Below are 16,648 nucleotides of genomic sequence, written 5' to 3' on the forward strand. Positions count from 1 at the left end.
AGGAGTATCTATTTTTACAGGTACCTTTGGATTTCTCATTTGAGTGCTTTTCCAATATAGAGTTATAATTAGTTGAATGTTAGCATGTAATGTTACCATAACATTTCTTAAACGTTAAGTATTAAAATCAGGTAATTAGGGGCCGGCCCAGTGGCACAAGTGGTTAAGTGCGCGCGCTCTGCTGCGGTGGCCTGCGGTTTGCCAGTTCGGATCCCAGGCACGCGCTGACGTACTGCTTGGCAAGGCGTGCTGTGGCGGCGTCCCATGTAAAGTGGAGGAAGATGGACATGGATGTTAGCCCAGGGCCAGTCTTCCTCAGCAAAAAAAAAAAAAAAAAAAAAAAAGAGGAGGATGGGCAGACGTTAGCACAGGGCTGATCTCCTCACAAAAAAAAAAAAAGTTCAGTAATTAAAAAATTGAAGATTAAACCATTCTTTCTGGAAATATCTTTTTGAATGAACATAAGCGCTAACAGTGTAATTTTGTTATGCAGATCAAGAATGCAGAAAGTGCTCTTTGAATATTTGGATTGCTACTATTTGGAATGAAGGAGATGCAGGCTGCAGGAACAGTATTTGAACCAATTTGCAATTTGTTCCCAGTTGAGGGCTCAGCCTAGGGCTAGTAAGCATTGCCCTGGAAACACAAAAACACAGAAAGCTGCTGTTCTCTGAACTACAGCCTCAGCCATACTGCAGTCGCAAGCCAGTTGGAACCACTGTTAGGCTTTTCTCCTTAAAGCCCGAAGGCTTCTTTTCTGCCTAGACTTCCTTCCATGTTTTCCATTTTTCCTTAATGCAAATCACAATTCTTCTACCTGTTTTGTTTTTTTTTTTTGTCATTTCCTTAAGGCTACTGTCATCTATTTTAAGGAATTTCCTTTCATATGTTATCTCCTTCCATGCTAACATTAAAGTAGATCTCACAGCACCTTCATATTTTCAAGTTTTTGCTACAAATTACTAAGGAAAAAAACCAAGAGGCTTGAAAAATAACAAATATGAAGGCCTTTCCAATGTTTCAAGATCTCCCAAAGCAACTGGTCTGCCATTTTTCATCTACTGCAAAGAAAATAACCAGAAGGGTTCTATTTTCTATCCTCAGATCACCTAGAAGAGTTAGCTGCTTCACTGAACTCTCTTGCCACATAAATAGAATTGCAAAGTGAGGAAAAGAAAAGCAACCCCTGACATCTGGGACCTGGCCTGGTACTCTCAGCTAGGCCTTGGTGCTACTAAATGAGCTGGTGGTTCTCCTGTTGAACATAAACAGTTTCACAGAGCATCAGTGTCAGACAAAGCCACTCTGGGACCACAGTGGGTCAAGATAAAAACAAGATCACTTTGTAATTGTTCCTGAACCAGACAAAACATAAACATTGTCTCAGCCAAAAGAATGACAAACATTCCCCTATCTTGACTCATATGAGTGAAAGCTGTTTCTAACCAATTATAACTTTAGCCTATTCTAGTCTTCCCTTTGTTAGATAAAAGTTATTAAGATACCCAATCATAGAATTATCCCTGCCTCTTGACAGCACCCAATCTGAAGCAAAACTCCACTTCCTTGGACCCTCCCCAAAATAACCTAACCAAAGCTCTAATCCTGTGATAAGTAATTTCTAACACCATCTTACTAAACTGTCCCGTGGTTCCCTATGGTATTTGTTCTCCATCACTGCAACAAATAATAAACCCAACTTGTTCAACAACAGATGTGTGCCTGGTAGTCTTTTGGCTAGAGGGTGATGATAAAAGACAGAAAATAAGAACAAGATTGTAGAACACTTGTAGTCCACTTTAGGGACTTTGGCTTTTACTTGGAGTGAGATGGGATGCCATTGGAGGATTTTATTTTTTTAACATTCAAAATTGTATACTTTTAATAATTTTGTAATAGTTTCCATTTCACAGAAACATTGCAAGAACTATACAGAGAACTTATACATAAATTTCATACAGATACACAGATTATTATCTGCTTGCCCATTTGTTTTATGTATAATCTTACTTTCTTCTGAATCATTTCAGAGTTAGTTGCAGACATCGTTATGCCCTTTTACCTCTAAGTAATTCGTAGTCTGTTTTGTAAAATAGAGGACATTCACTTACATGTATAATGATCAAATCAGGAAATTTAACATTGATACAATATTATTATCCAATTTATAAGCCTCATTCAGACTTAACCAATTGCCCCTAAAATGTCGTTTATATAATTTTTTGTTTTTTAACTGGTTCAGGATCCAATCAGGGATCATGTAGTTTTCATATATTTTTAGATTTCTTTAATCTACAATAATTACTCAGCCTTTCTTTGTCTTTTTTGACATTGACATCTTTGAGAAGTATAGGCCTTTTATTTTGTCGAATATCCCTTAATTTATGTTTGTTGATTTCTCCTAGTTAGATTCAATTTATGCATTTTTGGTGAAAATACTATACACTGACTTGTCACCTTTTTTGGAAGTCAGTTGATCATATGTTTGTGAGTCTATTTCTGAACTATATATCTGATCCACTGATCAATCTGTATATACGTAAGTCTGTACCACACAGTGTTAATTATTACAGCTTTATAGTATGTATTGTAACCAGGTACTGTAAGTCTGCCAACTTTTTAGCTAATCTAGGTGCTTCGCATTTCCATATACATCTTAGAATCATTTTGTTAATTTCTACAGAATCCTGTTGAAATTTTGATTGGGATTATATTGAAATTATAGATAAATTTAAAAAGAATTGAATTCTTAATACTGAGTTTTATGATCGGTAAACTTGATATACAGCTCCATTTATTTAGGGTCTCTTTTCCTATCAATGTTTTGTAGTTGTCATTGCAAAGTTCAAGCATGTATTTTGTTAAATTTATCCCTAGAATTTCATATTTTGAAATGCTATTTGACAGGGTTTTTTTTTTTTTAATTTCAGATTCCAGTTGTTTATTTATATCATGTGGAAATGTAATTGATTTTTGTATATTGATGATAATATAATCTTGCTAAACTTACTTGTTAGTACATACAGCTTTTTGTAGATTTTGTAGAATTGTAGAGGAACACATTGAGCACATTTATGATAGCTGCTTTAACTTCTTTGTCTCGTAATACCATCTTCTCTGTTGTGTCTATATTTGCTTCTATTGAGTAACTTTTCTCCTGGTTATAGATCACATTTTCCTGCTTCTTCACATGCTAGTAATTTTTAATTTGATGCTGGACATTGTGAACTCCGTGTGGCTAGAGCTGAAGTTTGGTATATTCCTTGAAAAAGCATTGAACTTTGTTCTAGAAGGCACTTAAGTTGCTCACAGTTCTGTTTGGCCCTTTTAAGGCTTATTTGTCAGTTTTTTTTAAAGACAGGGTTAGGATAAAAGTCAGCAAATTTTTTCTGCATTTTTTTTAAACGTAAGGGAAACTTTAGTCTTCTTTTTAAAGCAATCTAGTGTAAAAACAAGTTGAGGTTAAGAGGAGAATATGTTTAGCTTTGCAGGCCATATGGTCTTGACTGCAACTACTCCACTGCCATTTTAGTGTGAAAGTAACCATAGATATAATATGTAAACAAGCATGGCTAAGTCCCAATAAAACGTTATTTACTTAAACAGGTGGTAGGCCAGATTTGGTCCTGAGACTGTAGTTTGCCGATTTATGATCTAGAGTCTACTTCCTTCTAGAGTTACTTTGCCCCGTTACTAAAGTGTACCCTTTCTGGAGTTCTTACTGAATGCCCTGTTTATTCGCCAAAGACTCTTCACTCTGGCTGATAGAAACTCAAAGGTATCTGGCCCTCTGTGAACTTTGGTGATTTTTTAGCTTTTTGCTCCTGATTATTGTTATCGCTGTTCTCTGTCTCCCTTTGTAGATGTTACCCTAAAAATATGAAAATTAGAATTCAGCCAAAGACTTAAGCATATCTCATGATCTCTTTCTCTACATAGCTCCCTTTCCTCCATCACCGGCTCTTGCAAATTCTAGCTGTCCCAGACTCTGTCTCCTCCACTCAGTGCAACCCTGTTTTCTGCTGAGCAGACCCTTTGGAGCCACAGTCTAGAAAATGCCTCCAAGCAGAAATCTGGGGTGATCATGGAATGTGCCTGTTTTATCTTTCTCTAAGGGATCACAATCCTGTACTTCCTGTTGTTCAGTGTCTGGAAACTTTGCTTCATATATTTTGCCCATGTTTCTAGTTGTTTATGGCTAAAGGATAATTTTATGTTTTCTCACCCTTTCTTACTGTGTATATGCTAGGAGCAAAAGTCCTCTCATTACTTATATTGGTGCTCAAATTGTGTCTGATTTGGCCAGTAAGTTCCTCTAAAAGCTGGCTCTTTAAACTTTTAATTATAATGCCCTAAATTTTTGAGCACTTCATTATTTTCTTTTAAAAAACAAAAATTTCCTGGTCCATCTTGAACTTTCTTTTCCTTACCTCAACAGACCATTTTCCCAAGAAGACCTGGTTCCTTGTAATGAGGACTAGTATTTAAATATTATAGAGTTTGGGGCAGAGGAGTGACATTCAATTTATATTAAAATATCACCAAGATTCTTTATTATTTAATGGACTATACAGGATAAGGGTAGGACACAGAGATCAAGAAGGAAGGCACTACAGTAAAATCACACAAAATGATAGTGGCTCAGATCAAAATAATTACCATAGAGGTGATGAGTTATATTCTAATGGTAGGATTGACAATTGACAGTATTCATTGAAAGATTATATGAGTTATGAGAGAAAAATTATATATATTATTATTACAGCTCCTAGGGCTGGGGAATATCTTCAATTATAAGATGGACCTCCATCCAAAATTTGGTTTCAATGTTAAGACTGATGACACCATATACACACTAAGAGGGTTTGAAAATGTCTATTACTCACATAATGAGGTTTTCTGGGAGATCAGGGTAGCTCCCAGGCATGCCAAAAAGTAATTTTAGAGAGCAAGGAAAGGAAACTGGCTTAGAGTTTGATGGTGGTTAGTGGGTGGGACCAGGGTGAGGATTCTTATGAGCAGGTAGGGGCTTGCATTGTTTGAACCTCATGCCAACGGGGAGAGTGCCTGGGTTTTCTTATCTGCTTTCCCAGAAGTGGAACACAAGGAGAGGAGCTGTCAGCCATCAAGTCAAGCATCAAAAAATGGAGTCAGACTCTACTACACAGAGATCCTTATAGGGTTTTTCTTCTCTGAGTAACTAGAGTTATACAGTTGCCATTAACACAGATGAAGAAAGCTGTTCAATGGGAAAGCTTGAAGGGAAAGAATCAGAGTTTGGATTTAAGGATGTTGTTTCAGATGTCTCTTAAGATTTACATTGGAGGTTTTTTATTTTTGGGGTGTTTTTTACTGAGGAAGATTCGCCCTGAGCTAACATCCATTGCCAATCTTCCTCTTTTCTTTTTGGCTTGAGGAAGATTAGCCTGAGCTAACATCTGTGCCAATCTTGCTCGACTTTGTATATGGGCTGCCACCACAGCATGGCTGACGAGTGGTGTAGGTCTGCTCCTGGGATTCAAGCCCACGAACCTGGGCTGCGGAAGCAGAGCATACCAAACCTAACCACGACACAACAGGGCTGGCGTCATGGTGGAGGTTTTTAACTTTTATAACTTGTTCTTTTTTACAAAACTAAACTGCCCACCAAGAGAGTCACTGCTTAATTTAAACAACACTTTTTTTTGGTAAAAATCAAAGTTGCAGGATTTCACAAGAGCTTTAATAGCAAAATCACTTAAAGATATACACCCTATTCTTAGGTAGCTGATTTCTTTGGACAAAACAATAGGCATGGAAAATAATTTGGAAATAGGTAGATGACATTAGCTGATAATTTCCCTTGATATTTATCAAAAAATGCTGTTGTGTGTTATTTTATGGGTAGAATGCATTCTAGCAGTGGGATTTTCTTTACTGATGTAAAGAGCTTTCTCTTCAAAATTAATCTTGTGTAAGATTTGAGTTATTGTATTTTTTAATTATGCATCTATTTATATTTGAGAAATGTAAAATTCAATTATTATGCTTATTCTAAAATATTAGCTATATTGACTGTGTAATATATCGGGGTCTATATTGTGTTTCCATTTAGAAGCACGTCCAAATTATTTTCTTGTTTGTTTTAAAAGAATCAAATTTTAGCTTGATATAGTTGCGTTGGGGAAAAGCATCTTAAGAATCAGTTTTGTTTTTACTCCTCAAACAAACTGGAATTGACAAATCAATACAAATGCCAACTTGTATAAAATTAAATGATCTACTGATTTCTCAGGTTCTCAACAGTCCCGTGAGAAATAATGCATCTGGTACTCAGCAACAACATTTCTAATCCTTGATGGTCTGGTGTCTCGTGATAGTTGACCTGATATATCACTGCTCTTCTTTTCAAGTCAGTGAATTTGAAAAATAATTCTGTAGAAAACAGACGTGGGTCCAAATTGCATCTCTGCTCTCGAAAAGTCAGCAAGTCATTTAATATCTATAATCCTCAATTTTCTCATCTATAAATGAGAGGGTTAATGTAAGTGATCTCCATTTTTGTGGCTCAAAAATGCTTTAATGTTATGATTCTGAGTAAAGCTCTGTAATTGAAACATTAAAGGTCTTTTGTCTTACCCCCAATCTGCTAAAACTGAACTGGGCACCTAAATAAAAATAATTTAATCTCACACTGCAAGAAAGGAAAATGTTAGCAATTAACCCAGACGAGCAAGTTTTGTTAGAGGCAAAATGCATGGCTGAAACTTATTTTCAAAGGCTTTGCAAGTATAAAGACCATTTAATTAGGCAATCTTGAACAAGCAGTCCAAGAACAACCAGTTTAGTGCACAAAATGACTTGTAGCCTTTAGAACACCAGTCTTCTCTCCAGTGGTTTCTACATGGTGTTCCATTCATCTCCTCCCATTTCTTTCCTCTTAGCCATCTATTTTCTCAAATGTGAGAGTAATCCAGGACATAAAAGCTTCTATATGAGATTTTAGTAGCTGGAGTTTCTAGCCCCCTGAGCACCTTCCAGTAAATCTCTGAATCATTTCCTACTCCTAATCCTCACCAATCCTCAACCACCAGACAACTTGCCTCAGGCCATGGAAGCTACCGTCTAGAAGTGAAGTATGGGGTGATATTATCAGCTCCTCTACCTGGCAGATGGGGAAGATGGGAAGAAAGAAAATTTCTGATACTATAGTGTCACAGAGCAAGTGTGGAGCTGATATCCCAAGCGGGATCTCCAAACAACTTTTCCTACTGTAATATTATTAACCATGGTGTTATGTTCTATTGTAATATTGGAGCGATATAATACTGATACCTTGGATGTGCATATTGAACTGCTTTATCATTTCCAAAGCACTTTATTTTACTCATTCATTTATTTGACTAATATTTGTTAATCATCTATTAAGGGCCAGGCACTGCTCTAGGCACTGGTGATATAAGCAATAGTCTCTTTAATTAGCTTAACTTCTCTAGGTTTTACTATTATTTTTTCTCTTTTTAGGTAGGAAAACTAAAGCTCATACAGTGTAGGTATTATCCAAGTCACATAACTGATAAGTATCAGCATCAGAGTTCAAACTCAGATCTTGAAAAGCATTGCTCTTTATCTTAAGTTTTGTAAAAAAAATCTTTATGGTTGACATTGCTTTGGAGAGAAATTGCTTTTATAATTCCAAACAATTGGCAAGTAAATATGTATTTTGGAGAAAAATCTGTTGGAAAGTTGGATATTACTTATATATTCATGCCCCCGCTTCTGACGCAGTATCATGTATATGTTTGGTTTCTGATAAATACTAGAGTGCATGGATGCTAATGGAATGTACTTCCAAATGCCCCATAATACATAAGCTCTCAGTATCCTAAAGATTTTGTTTCAGGATGAAAAATAGAAAGCCTCACTTTGGCTTTCAGATCTAATTTATATCCTTAAACATAGCTTACAAGAAATGCTGTATTTGAGAAAACTTCCTAGATCAATATAATGATACTTCATTTTTTTTTTTTTCATTTGAGTGATCTTTGTGAGTGATCTACAGACCAGAACTCTGGAGGGGATTAAGGGAGAGAGAGTGGGGTCAGGTACCTCAGACTGCTAAGAATACCATGTTTCTTTCTAGTATATTAAAGTGAATCTCCTCTTCCTGCCTTTTAACCTCACTAATGTGTTACTAGTGTTCCTTCATTCTTTTTTTGTTTTTTCCCTATTTTTTAGGTTACTGCCCGCTTGGCTATCGGGAATGTCAGAATGGTGAATGTTATAGACAAGAGCAAAACTGTAATTTTGTAGATGACTGTGGAGATTATACTGATGAAAATGAATGTGGTAGCTCCTGCACTTTTGAGGAAGGCTGGTGTGGCTGGCAAAACTCCCTGGCTGAAGACTTTGATTGGATTTTGGGGCTTGGCTCTCATCAAAGCCTAAGGCCTCCCAAAGACCACACACTTGGAAATGAAAATGGTAGGTTATTAGGTTGTTACAGTTGCTCTAATCATCTTCACCGTGAGGATCACGTTGTCTTCCCTGACAGCAACTGGAGAGCTCCAGAGAGACCACCGTGGTGCCACAGCAAGTAAATCAAACATTTATTGAGTGTATTTGTCTTCCGGAAATGCTATAACCTAAGTGCCACAGACTCAGTGGCTTAAACAACAGGCATTTATTGTCTCACGGTTTTGGAGGCTGGAAGTCTGAAATCAAGGGGTTGGCAGGACTAGTTCCTTTTGAGGGCTGTGAGGGAGAATGATCTGTTCTGCACCTCTCTCCTAGCTTCAGGTAGCCTCAGACATTCCTTGACTTGTAGATGGCCTTCTCCTCGTGTCTTTACATTCTCTTCCCTCTATGCCTGTCTGTCTCTGTGTCCAAATTTCCTCTTTTTATTAGGACACAGTCTTGTTGGATTAGGGCCCACCCCTAATCACCTCATCTTAACCTGATTTTGGCAAAAACTCTATTTCCAAATAAGATCACATTTACAGGGACTGGGGTTAAGACTTCAACATCTTTTGGAGAACACAATTAAACCCATAACAGTGAATAATCAAAATCTAATATTACTCGGATAATTGTAGATAGATGATAATGTATGCTGCCATCAGGTACCTTTCCTAAATGACACACACTTGTAATCAATAATCCTGAATTCTGCCAACCATTTGATCATTAGCAAGTCATTTAAATTTTCAGATTCTCAAATTTCTCATCTGGCAAATGGAGATAATAAAATCTGCCTTGTGTACTAACCAGGGATTGTACGGACCAAATGAGATGATGTGTATGAAGCGAAAGCAGTTTGAAACCTGTAGAGGGGCTGTGCAGACACAACTATAAGATCACATATGTTAAAGGTGGTGGGCATGGCTCATTTTTGCAGTAAGTAGCTGAAGTCAAGTCTCAAACTCATTGGTCAAGGAACAGAGGACATTAGCAGAATAATAAGGGACCCTGAATTCCTGGATGCTACAGAATAGGAAAAAGGTGTCTAAATATTGAAATTCCACAAGCCTATTAAAAACAAAGCTCCCTGAGACAGACTGACCAAGGTAGAGAAAGGAAGGTCTACGTCCCATTTAAACATTCAGCTCTACATACTGAAAGTGTTTTGAATATTTGGATGCACAGATATAAACTCAGTATCTTTCCTTTCGTGCTGCATATTAAAATTCTCAGTAGTTTACGCACGCACCAGATAACTAAATTTTTGAAACCTCATCCTATTCCTTTATATAGATTTCATAGGCAATCTTTGCATTGTTTTACAATAACTAGATAGTGTGGGGAGTCCATTAAATGATTTCTATATCTATCTTGTTGATTCAATGGCATCAATATCCCTACAGATCAGTTAATCTGCATACTGTGAAGTCCTTTGCTAAAAGCACAGACAGTTGGAAATTGTTCTGTCAGTGAGCTAGAGGCAAGACTATTAGATTTCTTTTCCGTTTCAAATAGAAATGCCTTTGGCAGCTCAGATCATATGAAATGTAATTAAAAACCCTAACTGAGATGGCAAAGCTAAAATAATTCCCTCATTGTTCTTTCTGTCCTGTCTGAATCCCTTCCCTGTTCCTAGGGCACTTCTTATATCTGGAGGCTACTCCGGTGGGCCTTCGGGGCGAGGAAGCACACCTCAAGAGTGCTGTGTGGCAAGAATCCAGCGCTGCCTGCACCATGAGCTTCTGGTATTTCATATCTGCCAAAGCCGCAGGGTCCATTCAGATTCTTATTAAGGTAGGATCTTCGCCTGTGATGCCTCTGAGCTTAGTGAAGTTTCCTGCAGACAGCACATGGCCAAAGGGAGTTTATTACAACTCTGCTAACTGGGCCAGAGGAAGCCTCCTTTCTTCAGAGACGGATGCTGCTTCTGGTTCAGATGCTCTATGGGGTTTGGCAAGCTAGGCCTGGGTACCAGCTTTGAGCTCAACATCACGCCTTTTGGTTATAACAGAATCCCAGAGACTCCTTTTATGATAACAATTAGTCTAAGACGTAAATTTCTTCTTTCTGTTGAGGTATTTCCCTCCCTATCCTTCTCAGTAAAAAAAAAAAAAAAAAAAAAAAAAAAATAGATTATTTATACATCTGAAAGGAGAGCGACCATCCGTTTGAACTCATGTATGAGCAATCATTAAGGGAACTAATATCCGACATTCTGGTTCTAAGCACACTATGCAAAGGACTGAACCACTCAGGAGAATGATCTGGGTGTGATTACACTGAAATGCTTATTAACTGTGACATAGTAATGCATTTTCTTACTGAGGATTAATTGGATGTTTTTGTCAGGGCTTTAATTTAGTTTAACAAAGTGACAATGTTCGGGAAGCAAAATAACAAAGTATGTATTAATATTAATGAGACTTGGTTCGTATACCTTTCCTCTTTGACAAGTAAAACAGCAGCAAAAGGGAGATGAGTGTGGTGTGTGTGTGTGTTTCCGTGTGTGTGTGTTCATTTCAAGAATCTAATTAGAATTCCAAGAAAGCTTGCTTTAAAAACCTGCTCTAGAGGCCACTGCTGTTTTATCACACGTGAGCTTGGGTGAGGTGCCTTAGCACTGATGGAGATGTCAGACCAGAATACCAAAGAGCTCGTGTGTCTGAATGGCTAATGGCTGCCTAGTCCATGTTTTATCTGAAACCTGAGTTAACTTTGTAATTTAGGACTCTTCTATAATAATGCAGAAAAGCCTGCCTAATGAAATACGTGCAGCAAATACCACAGTGATTTATTCTTATATTTAAATATGGAAACTTACTGAAATATAATGCTCAAAGTTCTCACAGGAGTGTTTTGCTGGTATTCTATTGAATGTGACCCTTGATTATATGGTAAGTACCATGTGAAGGGTTTGGTACTGCTCTGTGGACTTTGCTTTTATTATTTGTTTCATTCATATTAACATTTCACCTCCCTTATAATAGCAAACTGTAAAATGTAAAATTAAACTATTTTGAGATGTAAGTCTTCCTACCAAGTCATGTTGAATTCCTGTGGTTTCTCCAACTGATTCCTGTGGACATTTAATAGCATTTTTAAAGACCTGTCTTCCTACCGTATTTTTTTTAAAAAACACTCATTTTAAAAGTATATGCCTATTATTATTTAGTGACGTTTATTGTGAAGGAGAGAAATCTTTCATAATATATATCGATTTGATATTTGTAAATTTTAGGGCAATCATTTTATTTTGGTGGTTAATATGATACGTATTTTTGATCATGGTTACAAAATACTTAGGCTTCTCTCTGTGTGGAATCATGCTGGAGTTTACCCTGCTCATTAGTTTGAAAGCCTCCTGGCCAGATGGCAAACACAATAGGGACAAGGATTCTGCCTTTTATTTATTTTTCTTTTCTCCTCATCTTTTAAAATGGTCCCAATTTATGCATGTGTTGCCCCCAGCTCAGTCTCCCCTGCCTATTCTCAGGAGCACATCCTTCTGTGTTTCCCTCTTTTCCCTCCATAACAAGTCCCACACAATCTGGTAAATTCAGCCTGTCACAAAACTTTCCTTGACCACCTTTGCCCGCTATGATTATTTGTTCTCTGAGTGTCCCTCCCAGCTCCAGAAATTCTTCCTGTTCACTGGCTGTTCATTTATACTTATTCTATTTCAACAGATAGTTTATAAAATCTTGAGAGCAAGCCTTGAGGTTTTAGTCTTTATGTCCCTCTCAGCTCTTCAGAGAAGGGACTCTGGATGAAGGGACTGCAGGAAAGGAGGGGTGTCCTCCCAGAGGACACTGCTGGACTCAGGACAACCCTTGTTTGGGACAGTCCTTGTGAAGGAATGGCTGTTATGCATTACATGCATGACATTAAAGTCTAGTCTGGAGAATTTGTAATCTAAATCTGAAATATATACATGCAATCAGATGCAACAGGCATGCAACCATTGTACAATAATTTAATAACCGTATAGTTTTAAAGGGTAGTATTGATTGCAGATCACAATCACAATAATACCTACTAAGAGATACCATTTATTGAGCACCAACTATATACCATTGATTGAACATCAACACATACTATTTCCCATAATTCTTAGCCCAACCCTCTGAGTTAAATAATGTGGGCTCTATTTTACTAACGGTGGGGTAAAGAAGTCTCATAGAAGTAACCTAACCATCCTATGGCTGCATAGCCAGTCAGTAACAGACTGGGAATTTGAATCCAGGTATGTTTACCTCCAAAACTCATGTATTCATCCCCTAACCCCATCCACAAGTGTTCCTCACTGATAATGATGAATGTTCCACTCTAATAGTGAAATGAAGATTCTATTGTACTGAGATCTATAGTCATTGCATGGAATCGTTTTCTTTTTTAGGAAAACAAAATGAATAATAGTTCTTAGAATGAATTGGGGTGATTCTTATTTTTTTCCTTTAATTATTTTTTTGAGGTCACATTGGTTTATAACACTGTAAATTTCAGGTGTACATCATTATATTTTGGCTTCTGTATAGACTGCGTCGTGTTCACCACCAAAAGTCTAGTTTCCAGCTGTCACCGTACATGTGTGCCCCTTTACCCCTTTTGCCCTCCTCCCACTCCCTTCCCATCTGGTAGTATGTGTGATTCTTAAACTACTCCTGCAATACAGGAGTGAATTCAGGGAAACCCCAACAAAACAAAGCTACTGTTTTAGGAAACATTTAGCAAAGAGCAGTACCATTTTACATATCGTATATATTATACTTTTCTTTTATATTTCTTGCTTTCAGTCACATGAGAACTACTTTTCACTAAAGAGATGTAATTGAAACAAATGTAATCTTTGTGTCTTAAATCAAAGTAATGGGTGAATTACAAGAAGATGGAAAAAATATTTTATTGAGAAATTAATGTTAATTTTTTTCTTTCCTTTGGAGTTTGGTTTAGTTGTAAATGTAAACACACACAATAAAATGAAGTACTTTTTAAGAGAACTTTTTAAGATAAATAACAACTTTTTAAAATACAACTAGATTTTAATGAGATTGAAGAGTTTACCAGGTAGAAGGATCATTAGCTACCACTCGCTGCTTGGCCCAAGCCAGACACTTTGTGAGTGGGATTCAGTCCAGGGAACTGGTTGTGATCTCTATCTTTCCACTGCCCTCATTCTATGGGTGAATCAGTCAAAGCTCAGATGGGCTAAGTAGTAAGTCTAAAGTTGTAAGTAAGTGGATAAGCTAGGACTTGAACTCAGGTATTATAAGAATTAGGATTAGAATGTTACACAATCTCTTTGGTTTCTGTCTTTCTATGGAGGGAGATTGGATGTTGATAATCTAGATTAAAATATATGGGCCATGTCTTTTTCCAAATTTATCGATAATTCATTTTTAAAATTGTGTAGTTATTTTTGATAACATTTATCATTTTTACCTACCTTTTAACCCATTTACATTCAGTATTAAACTTCTCATTAAATTTAAATCTATTGCTTTTCAGACCGTCCAAGATGTAAATAAGAAGTGAAACAAGTGCTCAGGGGTAGAATAAGGGTTCTACAACATAAAAGTTAACTTGTTTTTACAAATATATTTAATTTTGTTACCGCCCGTTGTGAGGCCTTCTGCTCGCCGCAAGACATGCCAATAGTCGAGAGGGAAGGTGGTAGGAGAAAAAGGACTTTTTATTACAGCTTGCCAGCCAGAGGGAAGATGGCCAACGCATGTCCAAAAGAACCATCTTAAGGAGGCATGAATCTTACAGTAGTTATATAGGCCATTGTGTTACTGGGGAGGACGTTAGGAATGCTGACCTTCTGGTGTTACAGACTGGGAGTGCCACACCAGATCTTTCAGTTTTCACTGATGATGGCTATCAGCATAGATTCTCTGTTCGGGGGTCATCCCATTCCTAAGGAACTCAAAAAAACGAAGTTATCATCTTGTCACAGCTGGGAGGTACATGCACAAGCAGGGGTCGTAAAATCTACAGAGCGGTTAGATCTCCTGGAGGGTGCAGATCCAGCTAGGTTAGTTTGTCAGAGGTCATTCAAAGTTATAACAGAGGTTTTCTTTTCTACAACATGGCTTCCCTTATGTCAACCTTGTCTTGAGCTGGTATCAATTTGACTTATTTTCCTAGTCACTTGTTTTCTGATGGGGTTAATTAATGATGAGTAATATCTAGATTTTAATATCCTAAAAAAGATTTGGGGGGCATCTTTAAATTTACTTGTGTTGAACAGTTTGTTTTCCTAGGTAAAATTCTATCTAGCCTCAACAAGAAACAAAAGACCTTTTCATCTTTTCAGCCAGACATTTGAATAAAATGCAGGAACACCTGCTACCTGAAGAGCATTATCCTGTTTTGGAACTACTCCATCTGTAATAAACTGTTGATATTTTAATCAAGATGACTGCATGCTATAGGGAATTTGAGTCTATTTGACTGAAGGCATTCAGGACTATCCATTATAATGTACTGATGGAAAACATAATATATTCAAGCCAGAACTGGGGAAAAATAATGTATTTCAGGAGCAACCTAGTTATGCTGAAAGACTGTAATTAAATTAGTTCATTGCTTTATCTTGCTTAGTGATTCAGAGAATTTTAGAGCTGGTGAGGTCCTTCAAAATATATTTAATCTAAGCTATTCATTTTACAGATGAAGGAACTAAGGTTATGAGGTCATATTTCTTGCCCCAGCTCACATGGTATTTTAAGAAAAAAGTTAGGCTATTAATCCAATTCTTCTGATTTCTAATTTAGAGCTCTCATACTTGACTTCCTGGAAATTCTATGTAAAGATCATATTCAACATGGAAATACGGATTTTGTTCAATAGGCAGTGGAAAATGTCAAATCACCAAGTGAAAGGCCAGATTCCTTTGCCTTCTTAGAAGACTGGCTGTTCTGGGTCTGCTTTTACCCTCAATCCAGTGAACAATGAGCCTCAGTTGTGTATAAGGGCCAACTGACAACAGTGAGCATTCTCTATCCTTCCCAACCCGTCATTACCCCCCCCCACCCTCGCTCTCACCGCAGTCCTAATCTGAGAAGATTTACAACTAATTGCTAACACTACGAGTGCCTAACTGTTAGAATGTGTTGGGCAGATTTTCAGATTTAGGCATATTTTGATCTCTTCAGCTTATTGAATATCTGATGCTATTTTAGTCAGATTGTTGACATTTTATTTGTTATTTCAGAGAAAAGGTTGTAGAGTATATGGAGAGAGGATACATAGAATCTGGATATAGAAAATTGATTTTTCAAAGGTTATCATGTGGATTTTGGACTGTAAATCAATTAAACTAAACTTTTAGTGCCGGAACTTTATTGGCTTGTTAGGAATTATTTCAGCACCTGTGCAATCTGTGTAATTTTGGCTATATTGTGTTATTGACCTTGATCAAATCAAGGGAGAAAAGTTGATCTTGTCATTTCAAGCTATAGCCACGCAAGACATCAACGGACCCAGAGTTTTATTAAATTAGTTGCCACAAGATCACAATGCCCTTATTTATTTAAAATAAAGGTTTCTTTTCATTGTCTTGGAGAACATGGCAGTGTTTGTTCTGGGTGCATTTTTGACTAAGTGAGATTTTTCTTTTGAACTTCTCTCCTCTTTCCCCACATCCTTTACCTCGTTCAGGTGCCTCTGCTGCTACCCACTCGGACCCCTAAGTACCCAGTGCCCTGGAGTCCCTTCTGTCGTGAAGAAAAGATTTCTGTTAAGATGCATGTTAGCATCTTATAACACTAAATAACACTGCAGCGTTATTTAGTTTAATTGATCTCAAGAGGTTTTGCTTTTCAAGAGCATCGTGTGATCAGCTCTAAAGAATGTTATTACCGCTACAATTGCTGCTATTTTACCTCTATTTTCACATGTCTGCTCCCACTACTGCTACTACTCCTGTGACAAGCTTCCAGTTCTTGACTGATTCCTTTTTTCCCTACAGTGTGCTAAGTCTTTTACATATAGTAACTCATTTAATCTTTAAAATGAATTTGCAAGGTAGATATTTTGACCTAGTTTTTCAGACCAGGAAATTGAGACCCAGGTCACATAAATAGTAAGTGGTATAATCAGGATTAAAAGCCAATTCTAACTCCAAAATCCATGTTCTTAACCACTACGTTCAACTTCTGCTATTAGAATTTAAAACATTCTCATACCCAGGAGGCAGAGATACTAC

At 37.1% G+C, this 16,648-nt stretch overlaps 1 protein-coding gene across 8 annotated transcripts in view; it reads left to right on the forward strand.

The window, feature by feature from the left end:
• Positions 1 to 16,648, forward strand: part of MALRD1 (MAM and LDL receptor class A domain containing 1) — an 847,485-nt gene that overhangs the window by 548,593 nt on the left and 282,244 nt on the right. For all 8 annotated transcript variants that reach the window (XM_058532519.1, XM_058532517.1, XM_058532520.1 and 5 more), the window contains 2 exons: positions 8,218 to 8,463; positions 10,076 to 10,233. In XM_058532519.1, coding sequence (XP_058388502.1) covers positions 8,218 to 8,463; positions 10,076 to 10,233 — 404 coding nt within the window. The remainder of the gene's footprint in view (positions 1 to 8,217; positions 8,464 to 10,075; positions 10,234 to 16,648) is intronic.

The sequence above is a fragment of the Diceros bicornis genome, chromosome 36 (genome assembly GCF_020826845.1).
Source record: "Diceros bicornis minor isolate mBicDic1 chromosome 36, mDicBic1.mat.cur, whole genome shotgun sequence".
Lineage (NCBI taxonomy): Eukaryota > Metazoa > Chordata > Mammalia > Perissodactyla > Rhinocerotidae > Diceros > Diceros bicornis.